Genomic DNA, 25,632 nt, shown 5'->3' with positions numbered 1-25,632 from the left:
TAAGGAAAAAGTAAATTAATTTTTTCTGTTAAAAATTTGGTCTAAAAAATTGTAGGCAATTAAAATCTTATTAGAACATAGCATTGTTCTGTCATAGCATAGTTTTGGGCAGTTTTTCCAAATCTTATAATGATTGCTATCTAGATATGCTGTAGTTGTTAGCTTTTTAAGGTTACGAATAACCTTTTCTAAATAACTAAGTATATTGAGTTGGCACAAAAGAAAAATGCTTTCCATTCTGGCCATGTCGAATCTTATTTGTTGTCAAATAAACTTATTTACTGACTCATGATGAAATCAATTCCAATTATAATGTCTACGAACTTAAAAGTTTGACTGGCAGTTACATATCAGGTGGAGTGTGCTTATTAAAAAAAGGAAATTTACAGGTCCTTTCTCTAAATTCTAGAATGATGCTGTTCTGTTATTGGGGCCCATAGGAACCTGGCAAATCTTGGCAATAATTACCTGATAGGATAGAAATGACATTTAAGTTTGGGAATGATTGGATACTCAAATGAAATGTTAGTGCTAAAATATACATCCTAACCTTACATATTCAATTACTTAAACTTAACTCTCATCTTGTAAATATTAGATGTTTTAGATAGGCAGCTAATTTGAGAAAATAAAGTTTCATAATTATAATTTGGATTTATAATTATGGAATCATACATATTGATCACTACCTTCTACATACTTCTTTTTCAAGTAGTTACAGTGTCTAGTAATAGTTAGTTATGGTCATTTACAAAAATCAGTAGAAAACTTGAAATAAATTACTTGCTCTTTGGAAACATATGTTTGTAACTTATAAATGTAGTAGAGAGATTCTAAACAATACCTCCTAAATCAAAATTTTGGAATATTTTTCTGTAGTTCAGCAACGGATTGTAAAACCCTCCGCGCATCCGTTAGGATGGGTTTAATTCGTCAAAATAAGGGGTGAAAGGAAAGATGAAAGGAGGAAATGTTTACATTTACTAGTATCTAATAGGGGAAATCCAAGGTCAAAGGGAAATGCACTCATCGTTCCGCGTTTCACCACTTAATGAGATGGAATCGTCGAAATGCGGTCGTCTCAGAATCTATTGACGAACTATATCAATTATTGCTTAAAAATAATATTGACATTCTCAATAAGTAATGAAGGTTGATTCAACCTTTAAACAAAGTTATAACCATTTTTAGGATTCATTATATCATATTAAAATAATTTGATTAAAATATGAAAAACTAATTTTTTTTAATCAAAACTTATTTTTCTGAGATTGTTTCCTCAGAGTTGATTTGAATCTATATACCTTATTTATTGTTGGAAGAATTGAAGAGTTGTGTTATATTAAGATTCTTGAAACATTTTAATTACAAAATAAATAAAAAAAATTTTTTTCAAATATGTCCTCTAATTTTTTTATCTAGTTTTTTTTTTATAAATTTGATCAAAATGTTACCCTCTTCTAAAATGTTTTGATCATGCCATGTTTCTGCATCAATGTCAACATTTTCAGAAATGATGTATCTATCCAAATTAAATGATGCTTTGTTAATTTTAAGAAATGTTGAAAAAGGTCACAGGTTTTTATTGCTGGTTTTATAAAAATTGACTTAATTTTTTGGCAATAATAATTTATATCATAATTTTTATTTTTTTGTTAATAAAGAAATGAATACTAAAATTTAAAAAAAATGTATATTTAAAATTAAAAGATATATTTGAAGTATTTTTCATTACAAACTAACACAAAACATCCTATGCTTAGAAAATGTAAGAGTCTGTGTATGCATGTATGTACAAAAGTGCTAATCTTTGCTCCAGTTTCACTGTATATTTCTTGTTATCAAATTTAGCTCTATTCCCCCCCCCCCCCCTCATTTCATATACAAGTTGTAGTTTTTCATCACAGAAAAGTAGAACTTTTTTGGTGTTGAGAATACTTTATTAAACATGACTAATGGGACTGGGGTGTTATAAAAATTTTAGATTATATAATTTTTGCAGCAGTATATTTATTAATTCAAACATTAAATATAATTTTTTTTTTGTTTGAAGTATATTCCTTTTCTAATAGTTTAGAAATGAGTTTTGGGCTGTTCTTTGATTTTATATCCTGCATATAACAATACACTATTCTTTTGTTTTGATATTTCTTTTGCTAGATTTTGTCTCAAATAAAATCTTTTAATTTTTTTTTACCCTAATGTGAAATAATATGATCGTTACTATAGATAAATTCAAAATAACTTGGTTTAAGCATTTGTGTACATGACATTCTAGGAAATGTTAAATTATTTTTTAAATTTATAAGGTGGTGACATTCACCTAAAGGCAGTTTTCTTTTAATTTGACTGTTGTTCATTAAATTCTATTAAAATGCAAAACAGCTTTATAACTTGACAATTAATAACTTGACAAATAGGATTTTTGGAAACGGGAAATAGTATTTGCAGTTCTTGAGAAGTATTTGTTGCACAACTGAGATTTTCGATTTGATGAACTGCTATTGAGCACTGTGTAACACTTTAAAAACATGTTTTACCTCTGTATAATTGTAAAATAATTGGCAGCTGGACTTCTTTTATTTATTTACTGTTATATTCTTATTCAGTAAATTGTTTCAAGAAACAGATTGGCAATTTATATAGCATATTATGTTAACTATAGCTAAATATTTTATAAAAATATTTTTCTTTATGTTGAAAGTGATAGTTGTTGCAAAAAATCTGTAAAGAAAAAAGTGCATCTTATGTAGTTAATTAACAGATTTATTGTCAGTGCCATTCTATGCTGCAGTGATATGGTTAGCTAATAATTGATCATGTGTTGTGCATTGTAATTTTTGTAAGACTATTTCAAAAGTTTATAGCAGTTTCTGATGAACTGATTGTAGTACTAACTTTGTTTATAAAACTGTATCAAATTGATTACTAAATTATCCAAATCTTGTCACTGAAAATAGAGTGAGTTAGCTTTTTCATTGCATCATTTTTTAATTCAGGACAAAGAATTGTCATTTTATTTTTAAAAAATATAATTATATTTTTATTTACAGCTAGAGTGTTTAAAACTTATTGCTTCGCCAAGATTTACTGATAAAAGAATTGGATATTTAGGCTCTATGTTGCTATTAGATGAAAGACAAGATGTTCACTTGCTCATTACAAATTCCCTTAAAAAGTGAGTTTTGTTATGTATGGTTTCTTTGTTTTAATTTCAGTCAGTCTTTTTTAGTAAAATGGAATTTTTTTATCCTTGTAAAGTGTTCAAAGTGGTGAATACAACTCAGAATTTAAGTGTAGTGATTTCTTTAAAATAATTATGTATTTAGATAAACTGCATGAGAATTCCTATATAATTAGTGGCTATTGTTCCACATTTGCAATAACTTATATGTTAAGAAATTTTTTTGAAAAAAAAAAATACATGAATTTGTATTCATTTTTCTGTCTTCATAAGGAGCTTATGGCAGCTTATTGTACTAAGATAAAAAAAAATGTTTTTGAAGATTATTTCGTTATTTTAAGATTTTTTAAGTATGCACTCAATAATTTATTATTACATTAATTCTCAATTATTTATCATTTGTAGCGATTTGAATAGCAATACTCAGTTTGTCATTGGTTTAGCACTGTGTACTCTTGGTGTGATATGCTCTCCTGAAATGAGTCGAGATTTAGCTGGTGAAGTAGAAAAATTACTCAAAACTTCAAATGCTTATGTGAGAAAAAAGGTAGGTGGTAGTTATTTCTGTTATCTTATTACAAAATTATAAAGTTTTATAAATATTATTTTCATTCATTCATATCTTATATTTATAAGTAGCTTTTCTTTATGAGAAATTTGGAAGACTTCATTAAACAATATTCTATTCAGTATCAAATTTTTTTGAAAAATCCTTTATAAAAATTGCATAATTTTAATAATGAGGGATTTTGCCTTAGAATTTATTTCCATTTTATTAAATAACTGTTGGACATTTCTCTTATGAAAACAAATACAACAGTAAATAAGGATTTTAACTTATTATATTTCAATTGATTGCGTTTTATTTCTTCCTGATGAATTTGTTGATTGCTTTTAGTTTAGAATAATATATTTTAGAAAAAGGTCTGTGATTCATAATATGACATAATATTTAGTTGTTTGAGTTATTGTTATTCTTTGTTGTTGGATAAATAAATGTCATTTTTGTTTTGAAATTAACTTTTAAAAACATTTATTAGATTTATCAAAAAATTTATAGAAATAATTTAGTATCTTCAATATTATAAGCATATATAATATCGTTGTTTGCTTTGAATGTAGGTATTGGGTGTTTCAAATTTAAAAAAAAAAATTACAAATTTTTGAGGTTTTACAATTTTTTGATTTTGATGATTTAAAAAGTACTTTTTATTTGTAACTTCTACTTTATGTGAACATCAGCTTTACTGCAACAAAGTAAATAAACAATAAAATGCATGTTATAAATTTTTATTTTTTCAGGCTGCACTTTGTGCTTTTCGAATTATAAAGAAAGTTCCTGAATTAATGGAAATGTTTATTCCTGCCACAAGATCTCTTCTTACTGAAAAAAATCATGGTAATATTGGTATTGAACACAATCACGGTAATATTGCTATTTTGTCATCAATTCGTTTTTAAGATTTTTTTCTTATTTTTATTTGAAAAAAGTAATGGTCTTTTACTATATCTGATTTGTCAGCGAGTGCAAAGAAAATATTTTTGATTTTCTAAAAGAAGTATTTGTTATGCACTGCAGTAATTTTTAGAGGTGTTCAATTTTGTCAATAAACTTCTGTATGATATAGGTGAAAACCTTTCTTTTAATATCTGTTTTGCTTATAACAAGGAATTGCTATTTACATGCAAAGATTTTGATATTAGTTTATTACATTCGTCTAAGTAACTACATAGCTACATTATTCTAGAATGTTCTGTGAACATGCTATGTGTTTATTTTTCAGGCTCCATAATGTTGATTAGAATGTAGAATCTAATATTTTGAAAACTAGTGCATGTCTAAATGTATTATCCTTATATGAAAAATTGAATATATATTGTATGAATATGAAAATGTGTAAAATTAATTCTGAAATAATGAAATTAATTTTAAATAAGCTCTTATGATATTTAAGTAATCGTTATTTTATTGTTAAAAAAGAAATTCTCTCAAATGTTATACAATTGTATAAAGCTTGAAAGGGAACAAAAATTTCAGTTTGGCTAATGATTGAAGCTTCTTTTAGTTATAAAACTGTAAATGGCTGATAAAATTCATGTATTGTTCTCTAATAAGATATCATGAAAATTGCATAAATATCAAAAGAAATTATTGATATTACTTTCAATGCTAACTTAACCGTAAGGTAATAAGAATTATCGATATCACCTGGAGACCTCTAAATCAATAGAAGTGTTCCACTTTCTTGTGGCTCAGAGATTTAACTTCCAAAAAAATTTATTTTATGTAAATGAATTAACTAGTTCATTTATTGAGTAAATTATTATGAAAACGTTGTGTAAATTATTTATTTACAAAGGAAATTGTGGTAATAGTTTTCTTTTCCAAATATCCATAAATAAATTTTCAAACTTTGAGCAGATATATTTAAAATTAATCTTTCCTTGTATTTTTATTCGTTTTGTTTTATTTATTTATTGCTTAAAAGAACTACATTAGAAAGATGTTAAACAGTCAACTTTAAATTTAAAGCTAGCTGTTTGTGTATATGTTCCTCCAATTACACTTGTTTGAATGACATTTATGATTATATGCTATTTTAAACCTGAAACAATTGTAGTCAAATTATGTAACTATTCAATAGCTTCTTATGTTTAAAAAAAAAAAAAAAAACAACTCCTAATCTGTTAAATTCAACAATGTTCCGATTGGAAAATCTTTTACCCGATTGGAGTTAATTTATTCATCTTTAAGATTAGAAGTTGCATGATTGCTTAAAATCATAAATGGTTAAGATATAATCCTATTTATTATACGGAAGTTTATATAATTATTTTATTTTTAATAACAAGACTCCTTGAAGTACTTCTGGAAAGTTTAAAAAACATCTGGATATTTATGAGTATATTTTCTGAGATTTCTGTCTTTAAATTTTATATGAATTTCGATAGAATTGTTTAGGAATTCCTAAATGATCAATTTAATTGTTTGAGTTCTCTACTTTTCATACTAATGTATGGCTGCTGTTATAGAAATCTTACACCATCTTTATATTGAAATGGAAGTGATTAAATTTCAATTAATACAAAAGCTTTTTCATTGAAACCAAAAATGTTTTTGTATAATGTGAGTACAGAAAACAGAATCGTCCAGCATTGAAGTCTTATGTGCACTACAGTATATTTTTTTTATAATTTATGCAATATTTCAAAAAACTGAATAAAATTTTCTCTGATTCACCAAATTCAATTTTTGGTTTTACTGTCAAAAGGATTTCAATGATGTAAATACTGATAGTCAACAAATGTAATTTTTTAGTCTATGAATGTACTGAAGAAATTATGTAGTCTGACTTTTATACAGTCCTTTGATGCTAAGAAATTATATCCAGTTAAATATTCTTGACAATATAACTTTTAATTTAAAAAAACGTTTCTGTCCTCTGCGACCAAATTTGAGTTCTGAAGTTTTTAGTATTGTTATTTTAGGAAATCAACAATTTCATAATTTTAGGCTAGTTAGCCTTGGGGAAGAATGGACTTTGTTGCCAAAAACATTTATTGACACCTTCCTAACAGTATGAGAGCTTGTTGTGAGGCTTGAATAGCAATGCACTTTGGTAACACTCCATATTAGATAGGCTTTTTCCTAGATAAATGCTTTTCATAGTTTAACACTTTTTGATATACCCTGTTTCTTAATTTACAATTAAAATCTTTTCCATGTTGTGTTGTTATATTTTTTCTCCCACTAAAATATATCTATACCAAATTTTGTTTTAGTACAGTGAATAATTTGAAGTCTTGCAGATTTTATATTTGCAAGCTTTATTTTGGAAATGCATGTATATATAAATCTTGTTTACCTTAAATATCTCAAAATTATTGAATTATTAGTAATGCCGATATTTTAAAAGTACCTAGAAACCTTTATCTTTCTATAAAATATTATATTTCATGTTTATTTCATTTCATTGCAGAAGCATGCTAAAAATTACACTTCTAGGTTTAATTTGTAGTAAAATATAACTTGATCTTTTGATTTCTACTCATGTCAACATGATGGGGACACTTTAATAAAAGCTGATTTTTCCCATGCTTGCATAACTTGCTTGTGTAGGTTAAAATAATTTTTATTTTGTGTGGAATAAATTGTTGGAAAATATGCTTAAAGTAGTTTTTTAAAAATGATTAAAAGTGAGAAAATTATATGTTTAAAAATTGGTATCATTGAGAAGATGATTTTTTGAATTTTAAGATAATGTAAAAATCGTTTTTGTACTGTTTATATTTTCGGATATTATTGTGGAAAAACATCATATTTTGCTTGATTTTTAATTAATCAACATTCTAATTAAAATGCAAAAGAAATCCCTCCCTGGTGCATTCCCACAATCTGAGGTAAATGTGACTAATTTGGTAGCTATGGTCTAAACGGTTTAACTTGTAGAGCGCCAACACAAACACACATTCATCTTTATAATAAGTAATGATTTACAATTTAAATTAGTCAACCATCTCTCTATATGAGTTATCGATCGATGTATGTAACGCTGGTTTGGCTAATTTATGTGTGCGAATAATGAATGCAAACGTGAATAATAATTAGTTTTTACTATGCATTTTATCCTGTTTGTTTATGAACGCGTATATGGTTAACCTTGAGTTATTTCTTTTCTTCTATTCAGCATTGAAAAAAATTTAATGCATTTTCTTCTGTTAATAGGTCATCTTTTGTTTCAATCCGATTTCCATTATAAGTTTTGAGTGTTCGTAAACATTATGTAGTTATAGAGTCGCAAACTTCTGCCAATGTACATGAGGTTTTCTACATTAGTGAATTTGTGACAATCTTATCTGTGATATTGTTAGCAAAGTAACAACCCATCTAAAAGACACATCTTCTTGCTTAGAATAATGCCTTTCATTGGTTGTTTCAATAAGTTTTTCCAGTAATTTTTTCTATTTTATATTCTTGGTTGTTTAGTGCATCTTTTTAAATATTAAATGTAAAAAATTATTACTTTAACATTTAGTTACAAAAGTATGTATTACATATATAAAATTATATTGCTAATATTTTAAAGGTGTTCTTATTACTGCTGTTGTACTTTTAACTGAAATGTGTGAAAAGAGTCCAGATGCTTTACATCATTTTAAAAAGGTATGAAGTTCGGTATTTTGATAAGATTTTTATGGTATATATGTGTGTGTAAAATAAGCACATGTTTGTTTATACACAAATCTATTTATTGTATTTTTCACATTTTTATGCACAAATGAATATACTCATTTTCTGTTGTAATTTAAAATAGTTTCAGATTAAGTTTACTGAATTATAAATTATTGCAGAAAACTATATATAGTTATAATTATGAAAAATGAAACCTATTTTAAAAGTGTTTAATTTTTTGAGGCTATCATCATTCAATCACCTTTTTATATATATTTTTAAGAGAGTTAAAAATAACATATTTCAAAGTATTGTCTCTAATCAGGATATTTTTTATTTAAATTTGGAAATCAAACAAATGACCAAATTCTTTTATTGCTTTTTCAATTTATATATACTTTGAATATATTGTAGATGTTGCTTAATGTATTTTTTCAGTGACTAAATTCTTAGAAATAGAAGTTACTTGAGTTTTTAATATTTGCCTATCATTTGTTAACAATCTTGATTTAATCAGATTACTCCTCTAAGCATGCAATTTCAAGAAATATTTTGAAGAAATGCAGATGATAATTGTGAATACATTATGGCTGTCTTTTATTGTCAATGTTCTATGACTGCAAATTTGTACAAATAAAAGTCTCTTGTTTTCAAATATATGAATAATCTTTCTGTAATTAAAGTAAAAATAGTGAGCACTCACTTTTTTTTTTTAATAAATGGATTAAGATTTAAGAAACATAGAGGATTTCCTGAAAAATCTTCCTTATTGGATAAAGATGAATCAGTTTTCTTCTGAATTGAGGATCATTTGCAATATAATTTTTGCAGTATGGCTTAAATCTGGTTCTTGTGCCATAAACTCAGGATAATAATCTCAGTTGTCTTTTTTTATATTTGGATATATACCAGTGTGCAATTATGATATTAGTATGCATTTTATGAATTTGCTGTAATATATAATACTTTTGCTACAATGCACATTATATTCTGGTTGCTTTTATGCAATCATAAGAAACCCATTAATAATGTATATATTTGCATGAGCTTATAATAAAAATTTGGAGTCCATGTTTGAAAATACTTAGTGATTTTTTCTCTCGCTTGTTTCTATTAATATTTTGTATTGAGTATCGGCAGAACATATTTTTAAGGGAAATTAAGTTTTTAAACATTTCCATATTACTTTTGCATAAATCCACAATTCATATGTGAAACAGTACTCCTTCTCTACTTAATTCCCTTAAGTTTGGTCTCTGGATATCAATTTTTTAAAAAATGGAAAGTATTGCTCTTAGTGTTAAGAAGCAATTTATGCTAACAGGAAACAAAATTTGCGTGAATTCACCGACAATGAAAAAGTAAACATCGTATTTTGAGAATTTCAAGTATTAATAATGCTTGTAAAGTAAGAAAGAGTAAGAGGTTGATTTGCTGACAAAAATTTGTGCATCGGCATTAAGTTAAAGTTTATTCTGCAATTGGAATAGTCTGATTGAATAACCTAATTGATTTAGTCTGTTTACTGACATGGTAAACACCCTTTATGAAGGTTCTAGTTTGAAATGTCCTTTTTTCTAGAAACATAATAAATTATCTTTTTTTATAAATTGAAATATGCATTTTTATGCCGTGACATGAAATTATCTTAAATTCTAGCTGTTTTATTATTTTTAAATTAACCGTAGAGACTTCTCTGTCAATATATGCACAAGAAATTTTTGAGTTATTTAAATTTTTTTTATTTGAAAACCCAAATAAAAGTATAATCGAAACAACTTAATTTCATTTTTTCTTACTGGAACTGTTGGAAAGTATTAGTACTTTGTAATTTGCTTAGTTGTTTTTAGATATGTTTAATTGCTGACTATGTGATGTATTCATATGTTTCTTCTTTTAGTTGGTTTCAAATTTAGTGCGGATCCTTAAAAATTTGATAATGTCAGGATATTCTCCTGAACACGATGTGTGTGGTGTTAGTGATCCTTTTCTGCAGGTAAGATAATTTATTTTATTATAGTTTACATTAATGTCATAATTTGAAAAAATTCTTAAATTTTGATCTTTTCAGGTGAAAATTTTAAGGTTGCTGAGATTACTAGGCAAAAATGATCCAGATGCAAGTGAATCCATGAATGATATTCTTGCCCAAGTAAGTATTAATTTATGTTCATATTTTCTGAAAGAAGCTTATGAGGTAAGTTTTTGTTACAGAAAATTTTATTGATATTAATAAATTGTGTCATTACTTATCTAAAGAAGAGGATATGCTCACTTTTAAGCTTTTCATGTCATATATGTATATATCATTGCCTGCCCCTCCTTTTATTATCCCATGTATTCTCATACTTAACTAGTAAAGATTTTAATTCTTGTCTAGATGATTATAGGATTAAATTTTTATTATGATGAAAGTTAAATGAATCTTAATTTAAATTGCTGAAGCTTAAGTGACTGGATTACATTGCTGATTATAAGATGTTTAGAGTATATTGCTGGTTTAGTTGTCTTTATTATAATCAATCAGTCTTCAAAATAAAAGAAATTAGATCAAACAGGATACTTAAGATTTAATTCGTTCATGTACAGTGTGTTTGCTAAATGCTTCTGTATTAAATGATTACTATTTTCTGAGTTCTCTGAGGTAAATAAAGAGTGAAGAATGAGTGAAATAGAAATACTCTGAAATATTTCATAAGCTGTATATTTTGACAAAGGCAGGAAACATTAAGAATTGATGGGTCAATTCAGAAGAAAAACTATTGTTGTTAAAACTATTGTTGTTGTTTTGCATCCAATGGTTGTAATATTTGCAACCATTGGATGCAAAAAATCCTCTCACATTTTGCTTCCTTAAGCTAAAGGACTTAAAAAAAAAAAAAAAAAATCTAAGTTCAATAAATGGTTATTTTTTTTTGGCATAAACGATGTTGAGAAATGTATAGGTCAGATTCATGAACAAAAAGAGAAGTGGTTTTAATATCTTACTTCCGATGATTATTCGCCAGATTCAGCAGAGTTTTGCTTGTTATTTAACAATTGAAGCTGATGTGAAAGAGTAGATTTCAATGCGTTCTGCTAAAGTGTTTTGTCATCAAACGTTTTTTTTCCAAATTCTTGTAAAAAATGTTAAGTTTTTTACAAAAGGCAAACATTTTCATTTCTGGCAATTTGTCATACTTCCCATTGTTTTAAAAAAATCAAATGTTTTGCCAAACTGATTGTCTAAAAACACCTCACTTCTCTACATTATGGAGTGAGAAGGGATTAGAAAGGAATTTCTTGTCCTACCCACGTGAAAGGTTGCACTCATTACTCATCAGCTTTATGTAGATGATAATTTGAAAACTTTTTTGTATATATTTATGTTTTATTCATTCATTCATAATTTTTTTTTTTAAAAATTATTTTGGATAATATGCTGTCAATGTGATTACAGCATGTGTAGTTCATGTATAAATGATGTGATTTTGAATATGGTTTTTGATGATATATTATATTTCAACGAACTTGCATGTTTTCAACCAAAATTTGTAACTGTTACAGGAAGTCAAGATATTTATTAGTTACTGATCAGTCAGATGCAGTTTTATTATGGCTTTGTAAATAGAGTAAAAGAGTCTATAATTGGTATTGACTCTAATGATGCTTTTTAAGTTAAAATGGATTGCTAGGCAAGTTATGGCTTAAAGTGATAAAAATTGTAAGAACCAAAGGTTAAAATGTTGGTAAACCGGGAAAATTTTGCACTGTAACAATGGGAATGGTCATTCTAGCTTGATATCTTTAGGTGTTTTTCTGCATTATAAGTAATTTTTCGTTTGATTCTTTACTATGAAGAATAGTGATTGTTATTGTTAATGCTATTTGTTATTTCCAGTCTTCAAGCTGATTTTATCATTATTTTTATTAAAATGAAGATAGATTTTCAAGTCATGTGTGTTAGAATTACCACTAAAATTTTATGCAACTGAAAAATAATATTTTTAATTTCTTGTTTTTAAGTGTTTTGCATTTTAAAAGTGTATTTTTTCGGTTATATGGTATAATAAATAAAAAAAATTAAGTATTTTAAATTTTCATATCTTTTAAAAGGTTGCAACAAATACAGAGACAAGTAAGAATGTAGGAAATGCTATTCTGTATGAAACAGTTCTTTCTATTATGGATATTAAATCAGAAAGTGGACTCAGAGTAAGTATTCCTCCTAGATTTAAAGTAAATTTAAAGATTGTTTCTTGATTAGTAAAACTTTTTATACTAATTATATATATTTTCTCAATCCTTCTTAGGTCCTTGGTGTAAATATACTGGGAAGGTTTTTATTAAATACCGACAAAAATATTAGGTTAGTGTTTATTGCACTACAAGTGAATTGGCAGTGCATTAGCATTAAATTTTATATCTGTTGCTTGTTTTTTTTTAATATATATAATTAATGTTGGCATGTAGTTTAAGAAAGTATTTCGTTTATTTTTTCAAGAGGGAGAAGTATTTTCTTCATATTTCTTAATTACTGTTTCTAAAATTAAATTTATTACATGCATGTTCTATATATTTTAACAGATATGTTGCCCTAAACACATTGTTATGCACTGTACAAGCTGATTATAATGCAGTGCAGCGTCATCGGAGTACAATTGTAGAATGCCTAAAGGATCCAGATGTATCAATTAGAAAGTAAGTTATAATTTTTGGAACAGCCATTCTTGGATCTATTCTACTGAAAATCAAGAAGTCTATCTACTGATAATTTTTCTGTTTCTCTATTAAATTTTTATCTTGCATTCTATTTGAAAAATTGATTAAAATCTCTTAGTAATGATAAACAAAGAAAAAAAATCCCAATAATTATTTCCTGTATTTACTTTTACATTTTGTACCTTGATTGGCAGTTTTTGGTTAAGCCTATAAAGTCTTGACCTCTTTAAACCATCCCATAGGTTTAACTCAGCTGATTTTGAGCACTTACGTGATTTGCAGTAGTTTGTGACTAGCCATTCGAATGTTTTACATAGGGTTCTTGGTCCCCTGATGAAGTTTTGCTAAATCTTTCTACCGGAAAAACGAAAAGAGGGGAAAGGGGACAATAATTTGTAAGATGAAGCAGTATCAGTGCAGGGGAGGGAACTTAAATGTAATAAAAGAATACAGTGTTGTTTTTATACATTCCAGTATGAGTGTCGTAAGGCACTTTTTAAACTGATTTTTAAGAATAAGATTATTAAATTTTCTAATTTCTTCAGCTACAAGTAACATTTGTGGAACATGAAGTTAGATATAATGAAGTGGTCAGTTTTCATTGAATATACTTTTTCTAAAACTGTTCTTGATTTGTGCATTTTAAAGAAATACAATGACATTTAATTTCAATTAAAAGCAATTGATGAATTGCATAAATTGATATCCAGCAAACAAGATTGCTGAATAAAGTATTGGAATAAAGTAAAATTTGACAAATTTAAATTTAAAAAGTTATTGTGTCCAATAATTGAAAAATTAGAAATTGTTTCAAATATACTTGTATGTGAACAAGAATTGCAAATCTTTTCGTATTTTAACTCATTTGATGTATCAAAAATTTGCTAATGCTATGTAAGTGTCACATGTATGCTTATTAATGTGATATTTAATTTAGTGTATAATAATATTATAAAATTAATTTAAAAGTACAGGAATTAAAAATATTAAATAATATTATGCTCGTTAATTCACTAATTGTCAGAATTACATGAGAGTAGATATCAATAATTTTTTTCTTCCAGAATCGCTGGTGAGTGTTTTTTGTTTGTCATAGATGTGCTTTGAACTTCTAAATAGAAAATGGTAGAATTTGTGAAGTCTGTGTTTAAAATTTTTAGCCTCTTTAGTAGAGTTGCTGACAGGTATATGAATGACCAGCTCCATATTTAATTTTGCACCCTTTTACAAAGTTTGAATAAAAGTGGTTTAGGAATTTTGCAAGATAAGTACAAATAAATATGTGCCCACCTTTATTTTAATTTTATAAATATTCTTGTAATTTAAAGAGAATTTGTTGGTGGTAAATATTTTCTCTTCATGAAACCCATTTTAAAAAAATAAAATGCATTAATTTCAATAAAAATGGGGCACAGACATTGAACACTTGAATATACATAAGTGGCCAACAAACAAAAATTTTAATAATATTAATTCTGATAATATTAAATTTTATTCAAAATTAAGAAATTTTGCTTTTTTTAGAGGCATGGAATTATTATTGATACCTTCTTGAAATTAAATTCTTGGAAATGTAAAAGTCATTAGAAATATATATATATCTGTATTTATAAAGAAAAAATGCTTTCATTTCTTCTTTATGTAGGTTTTGTAAACGTTATTATAAATAGTAGTAATAATATTTTATTTAAAAGTGATTTTTTTTTCAGTTAAAAATGTTCTGAGGAATAAAATAAATTTCTTGAAAACAGATGAATTAATTAAATGGAAATGTTTTTTATATATTTTGTTCTATCAAGTAAGACATCCATGATACTCTAAAAATAATATTTATGATCAGTTACGGTAATAAAAAGAAATTGTGCAAACTTAGTGATTTTCTTCAATTTTTAATGATCATACGAGAAAGAAAATAGAAATCACTGATGCAAACTGTAGGCACTATTCCCAATTATTCCTGATCCTGTATTCTAATAAAGTATTTATTGATAAGTATGATAACTAAAAAATGAATTTTTAGTTATCGATGATTGAAATGTATCATTACTAAATCAATTTACTTCACCATATTACAAACTGCTTTATTGATGCCATGTAATAAATATTGATTTTTATTTTATATTGACGCAAAATATATTTTAAATTTATAACATTTAATAATGGAAACAATTTAATATATAATATATATATTAGATATGTTCATGTTTAGATGACACAAGAAATATATGGATCAATGGAGGAGAGTTTATCATCTTTAGTTGTTTGTATCATTTTGTAATGTGAAATATCTCCTTTAGCATTAAAATATTTCATATTAAATGAGTAAATTTATAATGCAAAGTCAAGCCTTATTTTATTTTTTCCTTCAAACTACCAATGATAACCATTGCCTGCCTTTTCATTGTTGGAAATTGATATGCAATAGATATTCCCTTCCTGCAACTTTTCATAAGCAGAAATAATTCCATGCTGTTTCTGTGAATGAAAATTCATTCCAGTTTCTAAGATGCTGTAATTTGCACCCTAGCCTTGGTCAAAGTTAAAGCACGTCTTTTTTTCCCCATGTATTTATTTGAACTTATAATATTAAATAGTATTAAGAAAATTGAAACATGCTTCATAAGAATTTCTAGAAGTAAAGAAGAATCAAGTATTGATTAAATGGTGTATTAAAAATAACATTGACCACTATTATTTGTTATGAATTTCTTATTGTAAATAGCAACTTGTTAGTTATTGTAAGAACTTTTAACTAATTGCTGTTTATCTAGGAGGGCTATGGAACTTTGCTTTGCTCTTGTCAATGCAAGTAACATAAGATCCATGACAAAAGAACTCCTGATATTTTTGGAGAAAGCTGATCCTGAATTCAAATCCCAGTGTTCTTCAAATCTCTTTATATCTGCTGAAATGTGAGTAATTCTAAAAAGTAAAAATAGCATTTTGTAGTAATAAATGTCTATACTCGTTTACAATAAAATTTTTATTTGGAATACAGTTTCTAAAGTCTAATAAGTTTTTAAAATATTTAACTTTTAAACTTTTATAAGTATTTGTCCTTTTGTGCAGTACAGGATCAGTAACGACTTTTCAAATTATTAATTGCATTGTTATAGCAACAGTATATTCTAAAGATAAAAACGTGCTAATTGGATCAATAAGTTTGAAAGATATATATGATACTATGTAGCTAGCTTCCAGCTCTAAATAATGTTTCACACAAAACTAATGATAAATGGTACAGATTTACTGTGTGTCTCCTTTCTTGTGCCTTTTTTTATTGAATATTAAATTAAATGAACTTATTGATATCTTTTTATGATTTAGAATTGATTTTATTTATAAAAAAAAAACTGGCAGCTTCGATTATATATTAATGCTTATGAAGCTTATTCACTCACTTTTATTCACAGATGTTTTCATTATTTTGATGACCACTTGTACTTTACTCAATTTATTTTTAGGGTAGTTAAATATATATCATAGTGGTAAAGTGAATGTTAAAATAAGTAGTTATTTTAATCTTTTCACTTTTAGGTATGCACCATCAAAGCGCTGGCATATTGATACAATGATAAAAGTATTAACCTTAGTAAGTAGGAAATGTCTTTTAGGTATTATCAGATTTATTAAAACTTTACTGTTGTGACTGTCACTTACACTATTAAAATCTTATCGTTTTTTTCTGTAAGTTGTACTTGATTTTTCATTTTTAGATTTTTTATGAAAGTTTACATATCTTATTTAAAATCATTGTCAGAAATGCATGTACCTAAAAAAAAAAAAAAAAAAAAAAGATTTTTGTCCTTCTGATGTCTGTAATTCACAAAAGAAGATCCCCTCCTCCATGCTATTTCATTTTTGTCCTATTTCTGATATTCTTACAGAGAAGCAACCTGTTAATATTTATTTTTCCAAGTTTTTTGATATCCAACATCCACCTCCCATCTCAAGTTGATTGTAATTGACTTTAAGTTATACTCACAATATTCATTTTAGGCTTAATCATGATATTCTACTACTGACAATGCTTTGCAGAAACTATTTTTACCTAAAAATGTCTATTTATGTCAATTTTATGGAAATTTTTCAGTTATGGAAAATCAGTTATAGTGGTGAAACATTTCAGCAAGATTGGCCCATATGTGGGATCTGAGACTAGTATTATCGCATAAGACAATTGCACCACTGACTTGATTTTGCAAAATAAAAAATGTTCTCATATATATGTGTAAACATAATTTTGCAGATGCGTGACCCAATAAAAGAAACTTTTGGAATGAACTTCAGTTAATTTTATTACGGTAGCCATAATTTGTACAAGGGGAAGAAAGGCTGAACACATTTTTTTCACAAGAACATAGAGCCAGAAATTTTTTATCGGGCAATATTTGAAAATTTCAGAATGAAGTAACATAGTCTGATAAATAATAGAAAATTTTAGAATGAAGTAACATGGTCTGATTTAAGATAAAAATTAGGATATTGATTTAAAGAAATATCTTTACATACATACATAAATACGTGCATATACAGGGCAAGTTTGATCGCTTCTGACAAACAAAAAAGTGTGATAGAAGAGCCCATAGGGATTATAAAACACTATAGACACCCTGTCCCATCTCTAACTGTTTGCAAATTTTGAACACATCTTCACGCAAAGTAAGTACGTATTCTGATAGAACAATTCAAATCCTTTAAGACGACACTACTTTCATGAAAATATATGAATTTAAAACTGAATAATAAGCGCCGAATCGTTGGCGAAATTCAAAATAGAAAGAGGCTTAGAAGACTTAAGAAGTCAGCTCGATGAGACGGTATTAAAACTGAAGGGTGAAATATCATTATAAACAATTATTAAATCCATTCGTAAAAGGACTGGAGTATGTAAGGGAAGAAGGATTTACATTTAAACATTTTTATCTGTAGGATCCAGATCCGACGAAGGCTAAAAACTATTTATGAACGAATTTGCTACAGAACATGAAAAGATGAAACAAAGATCACATTTCATAACTTTATGCTAGTAAACTTATATTTTATAAGTTTATGAAGCAATTACCATTGTAATTTCCTTTTATTGAACGTTTATTTTTGCGATTGAGGTGTTAATTTTATATAAGTAATTTAATAATTTTTTTTGTATGGCATAAATCCTTATTACTTAATCTGTACAATGTAATAAATAGTAAAATAATATAAAATAATATTTTATTATATGAAATTTATATTAAGACCCCACAAATTAGCTTTGCATCAGGCCCACTTTTGTTTGGGTCGGTATTTCTATTTGAGAACTTTGTCATGTTTCTTAAATTGTTTTTTTTTTTTTGGTCCTCAAATCATAAGGGAAATATCTCTCATATAAGTTATTAGTATTCACTGCCGGTTTCTCAGAATTACTTTATCGTTTGTTTAAGGGACCTGGAAACAACTGTGTTTAACCTATATTTTTAAATATATATATTAATATTAGATGAAGTAGAAAGTTTCAGGATAACTGTTCCATATAAATCTTCCAATTTCCAACTAAATCTATACTGCTGCAGATCAATGCTTTCAAAAGGAGATGTAATAATATAGTAGAACAGTAGGTTTTTAATTTTGCACTGCTTTTTATGGCACTTTACTGAAATTCAAATAAGTGTTGGAATTGAAATTTTGAACATTAAATTTTAGTGTAGATTATTTTATTCTTATGTTAAATACAAAGCAACTGTTATCGCGAAGTGAAGTGAATAGATATGAGGAAATTGTCGGATGGGTAATCTTATAAACAACTGTGTTGAAATCAGTGTTTAAAATTATATCAGAAAATAGCTTTTTGTGTCTTATTTGATATTTAAATTTTTGAATCTTTTTATTGTATAAATGATACATCTAACTACACATGGAATATGAAATTCATCTAAAAAAGTAGGAAAAATGCAGGTAAATGTGAAAAGTTCCATTAAAATCGGGAAAGTACGGGAAATTTTCTTTCTTTTCTTTAAGTTAAGTTTCTTGCAAGAATAAAAAGTCGTAGTCATAGCTCCGAAAACGAAACAACACCATTTGCGATTTTGTAATCGCGGAAACTCACTTCTTTTCTACTTACTCCTCTTTTTTTTTTTTTTTTTTTTTTAAGTATTGATCAGTCAAATTTCGATTTGAGAGACAGTTATTCTTTACTCATGAGATTTTCGGATTGCAGTTAATGAGAATGTGCGAGACTTCTGTTGCTGCTTGAGAGAATAGAATAAATTTCTCTGGCGTAAATAGCAACAATCTACGGTAGCAACAAGGTAGTGTTTTGTCTTTCACGCGCGAGTTTATTGAAGGGTTTGTTTATTAGTTTGAGAAATTACGAGCTTTTTCAGAATAGATTAGAGAATTTTTTTTAGTTCAATGACCTGCTCAAAATCCTTATTTAATATGGATTGGACGGGTTGAATGGGTTAGAGAAGTTCTGCAAAATCTGCTTGCTGCTCGCTTTGTAAGAAAGTCAAGGCCATTATTAGTCATGCCAAAAAGAGCACAACATACGTGCCAGTTTAAAATAAGTCATCATTGATGTTTGTATCTAAAAGAAATACAGGACACTATATTTATGTTTATTTACTGTATTTGAGGCAGATGATATTTAGTCTTAAGAATGCTGGTACGTCTTGATTGGGTAGCCATGTTCCTAATCAAATACTAAGCCTTATTTTGCCAGTTGATGATGTCTCAAATGCATCCTTTTCCAGATTTACAAACAATGCATACTGATATCATGATTCCCTACTCCTTAGGTATGCTCTGGAAGCTGAATTCATAGTATTTTGTCTGGGCATTTGTATTACAATACTGTTTAAATAATGAGTTATATTATTTTCTATTTTTCTGTGTAATTAATAAATTTACTTGGAGCTCTTACTGTATGCTCTTAAAAAATGATTTTGAGCAAGTAGTTTTCTTTGTTTCAAATTTTGGCTCTCATATTACCATTGTTCCATCACACAAGCTGATGCATTGTCACCTGTTGCCTGAATTTCTGGATAAATATACTTTTCTTAATCATTAAATATGACTAGGTATGTCAGCATAAAAGTCTTGTAGGCTAATTCCACAAAAAGAAAAAGGGACGAAGGAAATTAGGTGGGATGAAAATATCCGACTCAAAAGTTGAGTTGAACAGTTTAAATCCTTTCATTTGATTTGAATTTTTTCATTGTGAACTCTAAAGCCCACATTTTTAATATCTGAAACAGGAATTGTTAATTTATCATTAACATTCATTTATGTTCTCAAACCTATATATGAAAAAGCAAGTAATTTATATGCTAATTGCATACTTCGTTATATATTTATTTCTTCATATATTTATCACTTCAGCAATCAAAATATTTTTTCAACATTACTTTTATTTTGATATTTTCTGCTCATGATTTTTTTTTAGTTATTTTATCTGTTAGTTATATATTTTATGTTTAAATAATTTTAAGAAAAAATGGGAAGATATTTCAAGTAATGAGTGAATTTTTATACTTTGTTAGGCAGGAAATTATGTCATAGATGATGTAGTGGGAAATCTTATTCAACTTATATCTGAATCGTCGTCACTTCATACTTATACCGTTCAACAATTATGGAAACAGTTAACTGGTGATCTTGCTACAAAACAGCCATTAGTACAAGTTGCTGCATGGTGCATAGGTGAATTTGGTGATCTTCTAAATTCTTCAGAAGGTCAAGATGCATCTCCTGTAAACGTATGTTAGCATTATTAATTATTTACAAAAGACATTCTATGTTGTGTCTCAATTATATATTCCTCTCCAACTTTATTGGTGTTATTATATCAGCCTTACACAATGATCTTTTTATTTGAAATTATTAAATACTTCAGAATGAGTTTAAAGCATCTGTTCCTTTTTATTTGCTTAAATTTAGGTACAGTTATTTACATTTTTTTAACTTAAAGAAAAATAACATTTATTGATTATTTAGAAACTTTTAAAAATATTTTGTAATATACATTTGAAATTTTTTTCAAGTTTAAAAAAACAATTTTACCTTTCCACATAGTCTTTCAACGCAACTCCAAATAAAGTTCAAATCTGATTTTTTTTTTAAAATTTTTTTCATTTTTTCTTATAAATGTGATATGTCTTCTAATTTAGCCCTACTGCATTCCATAACAATATGAAGAAAATCTGCAAAACTTTCTCTTTAAATGCCTGTACCACTTTATTTTTACTGCAATATTTGCAAAGTATATGAATTGAATATGTTAGATTTGAGTGAATTCATCAAATCTATCTATACATCGGAGTACGGTCGTTTTCTGAAGCATATCGTAAATTATTAGGTTGGTGGTTGTGTCTGTCTGCTGTTTGATAATTTTAAGAAATGAATATAAGTATAAAGATGAATTTTTCAAAAAAATTAGATTTACATATATTTAAAGCACACATTTACATTGACTTGATTTCAACATTTGTAGATTACAAACATTAAGATGTGCCTGAATACGTTTTTGATGTACATATTTTGTGCCACATCTCATGTAAAAAAAATAGAGAAATAAAAAAAAAATCACTCAGAAATCAATATATTTAAAGTAATTGGTAAAATACGAGAATCGGTTCCGATGCCCCAACACTTATCCGATTTCACCAATTTTCATTTAATGTAAAAGCTCATAAACCTTAGATGCATCGTCAGTTGTTGCCTGCCCACCATCACCTTCTATTTTTGAGAGATATAAAAAGATTTGAAAGATCTTGCAGTCTGAATGACTGAACCTTTTTGTGTCAATCTTTTTCACCAATTAATATTAACATCTTGCAAGCACATCCTACCAATCAAATTACCCTATGTTTACTGTGCAAGTATGATTTACTTTCTTTTGTTGGGATAGTTGTAATTCATTCAAAAATGACATGGTTAAATTAATATTGTAGGCTAACAGCAGGTTATCAAAGGCAGCTAATTTGTTTTTAAAGTATTATGAAATTATTAGTCTGTAAGAGATTTAGATGTTATTCCCTAAAATTATTTTTTTAACTGTAATGTGCTAGCTTTTATTTAGTTCTCACTGCCTGTTTCTAACTTTCTAATTTTTGGTAAGAATTAATAGTTTTGGTGAGAAGCTTTCATTTATATTCTCCTGATTAAATGTAACCCCAATAAATCTTATTTCTCTATGAAATTCTTTTTTCACAAAGTGCTTAGTCTATTATTATTAATATTATGGAGAGTGTACAATTATATGAGTAAAAGAAAATGTACGCTGTGATAATTTTGTGGTAAAAAGACTTTTCTTGGTTTGTTTTTCTTTAATGTATAACCTTAAAAATAACTTCTTCAGTGATATTAAACTTTCAGTTTACTGTACTATTGCTAAAATGTATCAGTGCTTTGAACATTTACTTGTTTCCTTGGTAGTAATGCACAATTTGACATTTTACAGGTTACTCCTGATGAAACATTAGATCTTTTCGAGAAGGTGACTGTAAATATTCATATGACGCTCACGACTAAAGAATATTCAGTCACTGCTCTAATGAAACTTAGTGTTCGCTTTCCTGATCTAGCACCGTTAGTAACTCAGATTTCTTTATTTTATATTAAGTATTAAGTGTGCTGTGTGAAGTTTTTACCTATTTTTTTTTTTTTTTATGCATTTAGGCGCATTAAAAGATTTCTAGATATTTTTGGGACAAATGTTAATGTTGAATTACAACAACGAGCAATAGAATTTTCTTCATTATTCCGAAAATTCAATCATTTAAGGTATGTTTGACTCTTTTCTCATTTTTGCCATAGTAATAGTTATTTGACTTTTGATCTTGGAATTTTTAAGTTACCGTATTTCATCTACAAAATGTATTCATTTTGTTATTAAATTCGTTATGTTTAAAACTTAATTGTTTTCTCATAGATTTTAACCTTCTTACAGGCGTCATAATTCTGATTAATCGTAATGACTATATAATACATGTTAAGTAAATGAATTTGTAAGTGAATGCATTCTTTGTGTTTTTGGCAATCATATATCACTTTATTGTTACTTTAGTCCACTTATGTTTGCAATATGTATTATGTTTGCAATACTTATTATTTCCTCCAATTCCTATAAAACAGTTTTATTTTAATTCAGCAACTAAACATTTATATAACTTTATATTTCAAGCATTAAATTTCTGTAAAAATAAATGTACTTTTTTAGGTTACTTATGTAGTATTATATTGTTTCAAATGGCATAAACAATATAGGATTTACAAATTATGAATACTATTTCCATCCACAATAATTTGGATTTTTTGGTTATTTAAATCAAGGGTATGTTAAATATAAATATGATTAAACTGACGTTTTTATTCTTTGGAAGCATTACTTTTAAGTAATTTCGAAGTTATATCAAATAATTTTTTATTTGTGTTTTACCTCTCAGGTTTTTACATATAATTGATATTAAACTTTCAAATTTTTCTTCAATCCTAGTATGAATTGGATTTTTTCCATTTAACTATTTTATGTACCAGCTGTGCCAAAAGGTCATTTACAAACTTTCAAAGTAGGTCAGTCATGCAAAAATAAACTATCGCGAATCATATTATTATTTAGAAATATAAATCATATCATGGAGTCTCAATTTCAAAGAGCCTCTTCTGAAAGGTGCTCTTTGTCAGTAAAATAAGTAAAAGAAGAGGTGCGCAAGATTAAGTAAACAATACAGTTTCTTGAATAGCAACATTATAAATTGTTAGCAGTATGATTGACATAACGACAAGAAGGATGCAAAATCAACCGTAGGCCTTTGGAATACCTTAAATAATGTCCAAAGGACTTTTGGCATTGAAGTTTGAAGTCAAGGAACTGCAGCTGATCTATTAGTTCAGGCATGTTATTTTTATTAGTTGTCAAAATAGGACGGTACGGCTTTATCTACCCTCGTATGTTCTTCATGTTCCTGTGGATTTACTACTACTGCTCCTGTTGGAAACCTAAACTTATTTTGAGATTAAAAGGAATTGCTTATTAATTTGTATATATGGTGTTTCTTATACCTGAATTTATTGATCAACTACTTATTCTCTTTATTTAAGGCCTAGTCTTTTAGAACGTATGCCAGCGATGGAGAATAAAAATTCTAGAGAAACTGTAGTGCAAAATGGAGAAGTTGGAGAAGACGAGTTAAGTACTATAAAGGATGACAAAGAAAATAAAAATATAGAGGATTCAGTAAGTTGAATTGTATATTTTTATTTATGCTTCCTTTATTTTCATTTTTTCTTTCGTCACATTAATTTTGTATGTATTTTTAGTATTTCTTATGAAATGTTGTATTCTTTATATGAATGATTCATAAGTTAAGTTTGATTCATAAGTTTTGCATATTGTTTCTAAACACTTCATGATTTTTTCCATAAAGAAGAAACTAAAAGCTAATTGGACCTAGGGTTGGATTGGTACTTAATTTTGCTGTGTCAAGTGCAGGGTATACTGATGTTCAATTATACTTGATTACCCGGTAACCGATTTCTTTTTCATTGGTGTGAAACAAGGTAGTCAACTTTCAATATTCATACTATAAGACGAAACTTAAGTCTAATAGGATCTAGGCTTGAATCTCTGGTTATAGTATTTGTCCCCATATTCATGCTGAGGCTGGTAGCTGGTATTAATATGAGTCTTATTTAAAGTTGAGACTTCATGTCTTTGGGAGGATTTAATGAAGCTAATGTGTCAATGTTCTTGATGTTGACAATGATAGACAGGCGAGGGAGAAGGAGAGAGAAAGATATATTTAATATAATTATGTTGTAGAAGCCAGGGATCTCGAGCTAAAATTAGTATGCAAAACGTTGCATATGGGGCAGTAGTGAGGATAAAAAGTCACTTGTTGAGGAGGGATTGTCAATTTCTATTATTTGGAAGATTTGAGTCATAAGTTAGTTCTCCCTGGAAGGCAGGTTAATTGATATTTAGAAGGATTTTATGAAATTATGTGGCTGATTTACTAATCAATTTGTTGACGGATGGTTTAGTGCTTTTTCAAAGTTCTTGATTTCCTTAAAATCATCTGGTGTTGGTAATCAGTCTCATGGTTTTATTTTTGATGGCTTATGAAATATTAGTTGCTGCTTGCTGTGACACCCATAGACTAAGCTTAAAATATCGTACATTGTGATATTAGTACTTTTTGCCCATTTATTTTATTCTGAACACAATATTTCAGTTCTGCTTTTCGTTTTATTTGTTAGTAGTGATTTGTCTGTTATTTTTATTTTTTAAAAATAATGGAACTAACAAACGAGTTTCTTAGAATACCACACCACATATTTATAGAAAATTTCCACTAATTATGAATTTCTTGTATGAAGAATGGATTTTTATCGTTCTAAAAGTGAGCATTTTGAAAATTAATACTTCTTAGTTGATTAAAGCGACATTCATCTGTCCATAATGCATTACTTAGAAAAGAAGGATTTGATTTTGTCAGAAGTATAATTATAAAGTTCTAAATGTCGAATCGTTTAGTTGTCCTCTTAACTGTTGTAATAGTCTATGGATGTCACGAATGGTGTATGAATGCCAGTT

At 27.3% G+C, this 25,632-nt stretch overlaps 1 protein-coding gene across 3 annotated transcripts in view; it reads left to right on the top strand.

Moving 5' to 3' along the window:
- Positions 1–25,632, top strand: part of LOC129960439 (AP-1 complex subunit gamma-1-like) — a 63,204-nt gene that overhangs the window by 17,543 nt on the left and 20,029 nt on the right. For 2 of the 3 annotated variants that reach the window (XM_056073872.1, XM_056073871.1), the window contains exons 3-17: positions 3,054–3,178; positions 3,590–3,731; positions 4,487–4,610; positions 8,272–8,348; positions 10,258–10,353; positions 10,429–10,509; positions 12,453–12,551; positions 12,650–12,705; positions 12,924–13,037; positions 15,830–15,970; positions 16,596–16,650; positions 20,579–20,794; positions 22,498–22,625; positions 22,716–22,820; positions 24,138–24,273. In XM_056073872.1, the coding sequence (XP_055929847.1) occupies positions 3,054–3,178; positions 3,590–3,731; positions 4,487–4,610; positions 8,272–8,348; positions 10,258–10,353; positions 10,429–10,509; positions 12,453–12,551; positions 12,650–12,705; positions 12,924–13,037; positions 15,830–15,970; positions 16,596–16,650; positions 20,579–20,794; positions 22,498–22,625; positions 22,716–22,820; positions 24,138–24,273 (1,695 nt within the window). The remainder of the gene's footprint in view (positions 1–3,053; positions 3,179–3,589; positions 3,732–4,486; positions 4,611–8,271; positions 8,349–10,257; positions 10,354–10,428; positions 10,510–12,452; positions 12,552–12,649; positions 12,706–12,923; positions 13,038–15,829; positions 15,971–16,595; positions 16,651–20,578; positions 20,795–22,497; positions 22,626–22,715; positions 22,821–24,137; positions 24,274–25,632) is intronic. The other variant, XM_056073873.1, reaches the window with a different exon arrangement.

The sequence above is a fragment of the Argiope bruennichi genome, chromosome X2 (genome assembly GCF_947563725.1).
Source record: "Argiope bruennichi chromosome X2, qqArgBrue1.1, whole genome shotgun sequence".
Taxonomy (NCBI): domain Eukaryota; kingdom Metazoa; phylum Arthropoda; class Arachnida; order Araneae; family Araneidae; genus Argiope; species Argiope bruennichi.
This window is presented reverse-complemented; position numbering and strand designations above follow the sequence as displayed.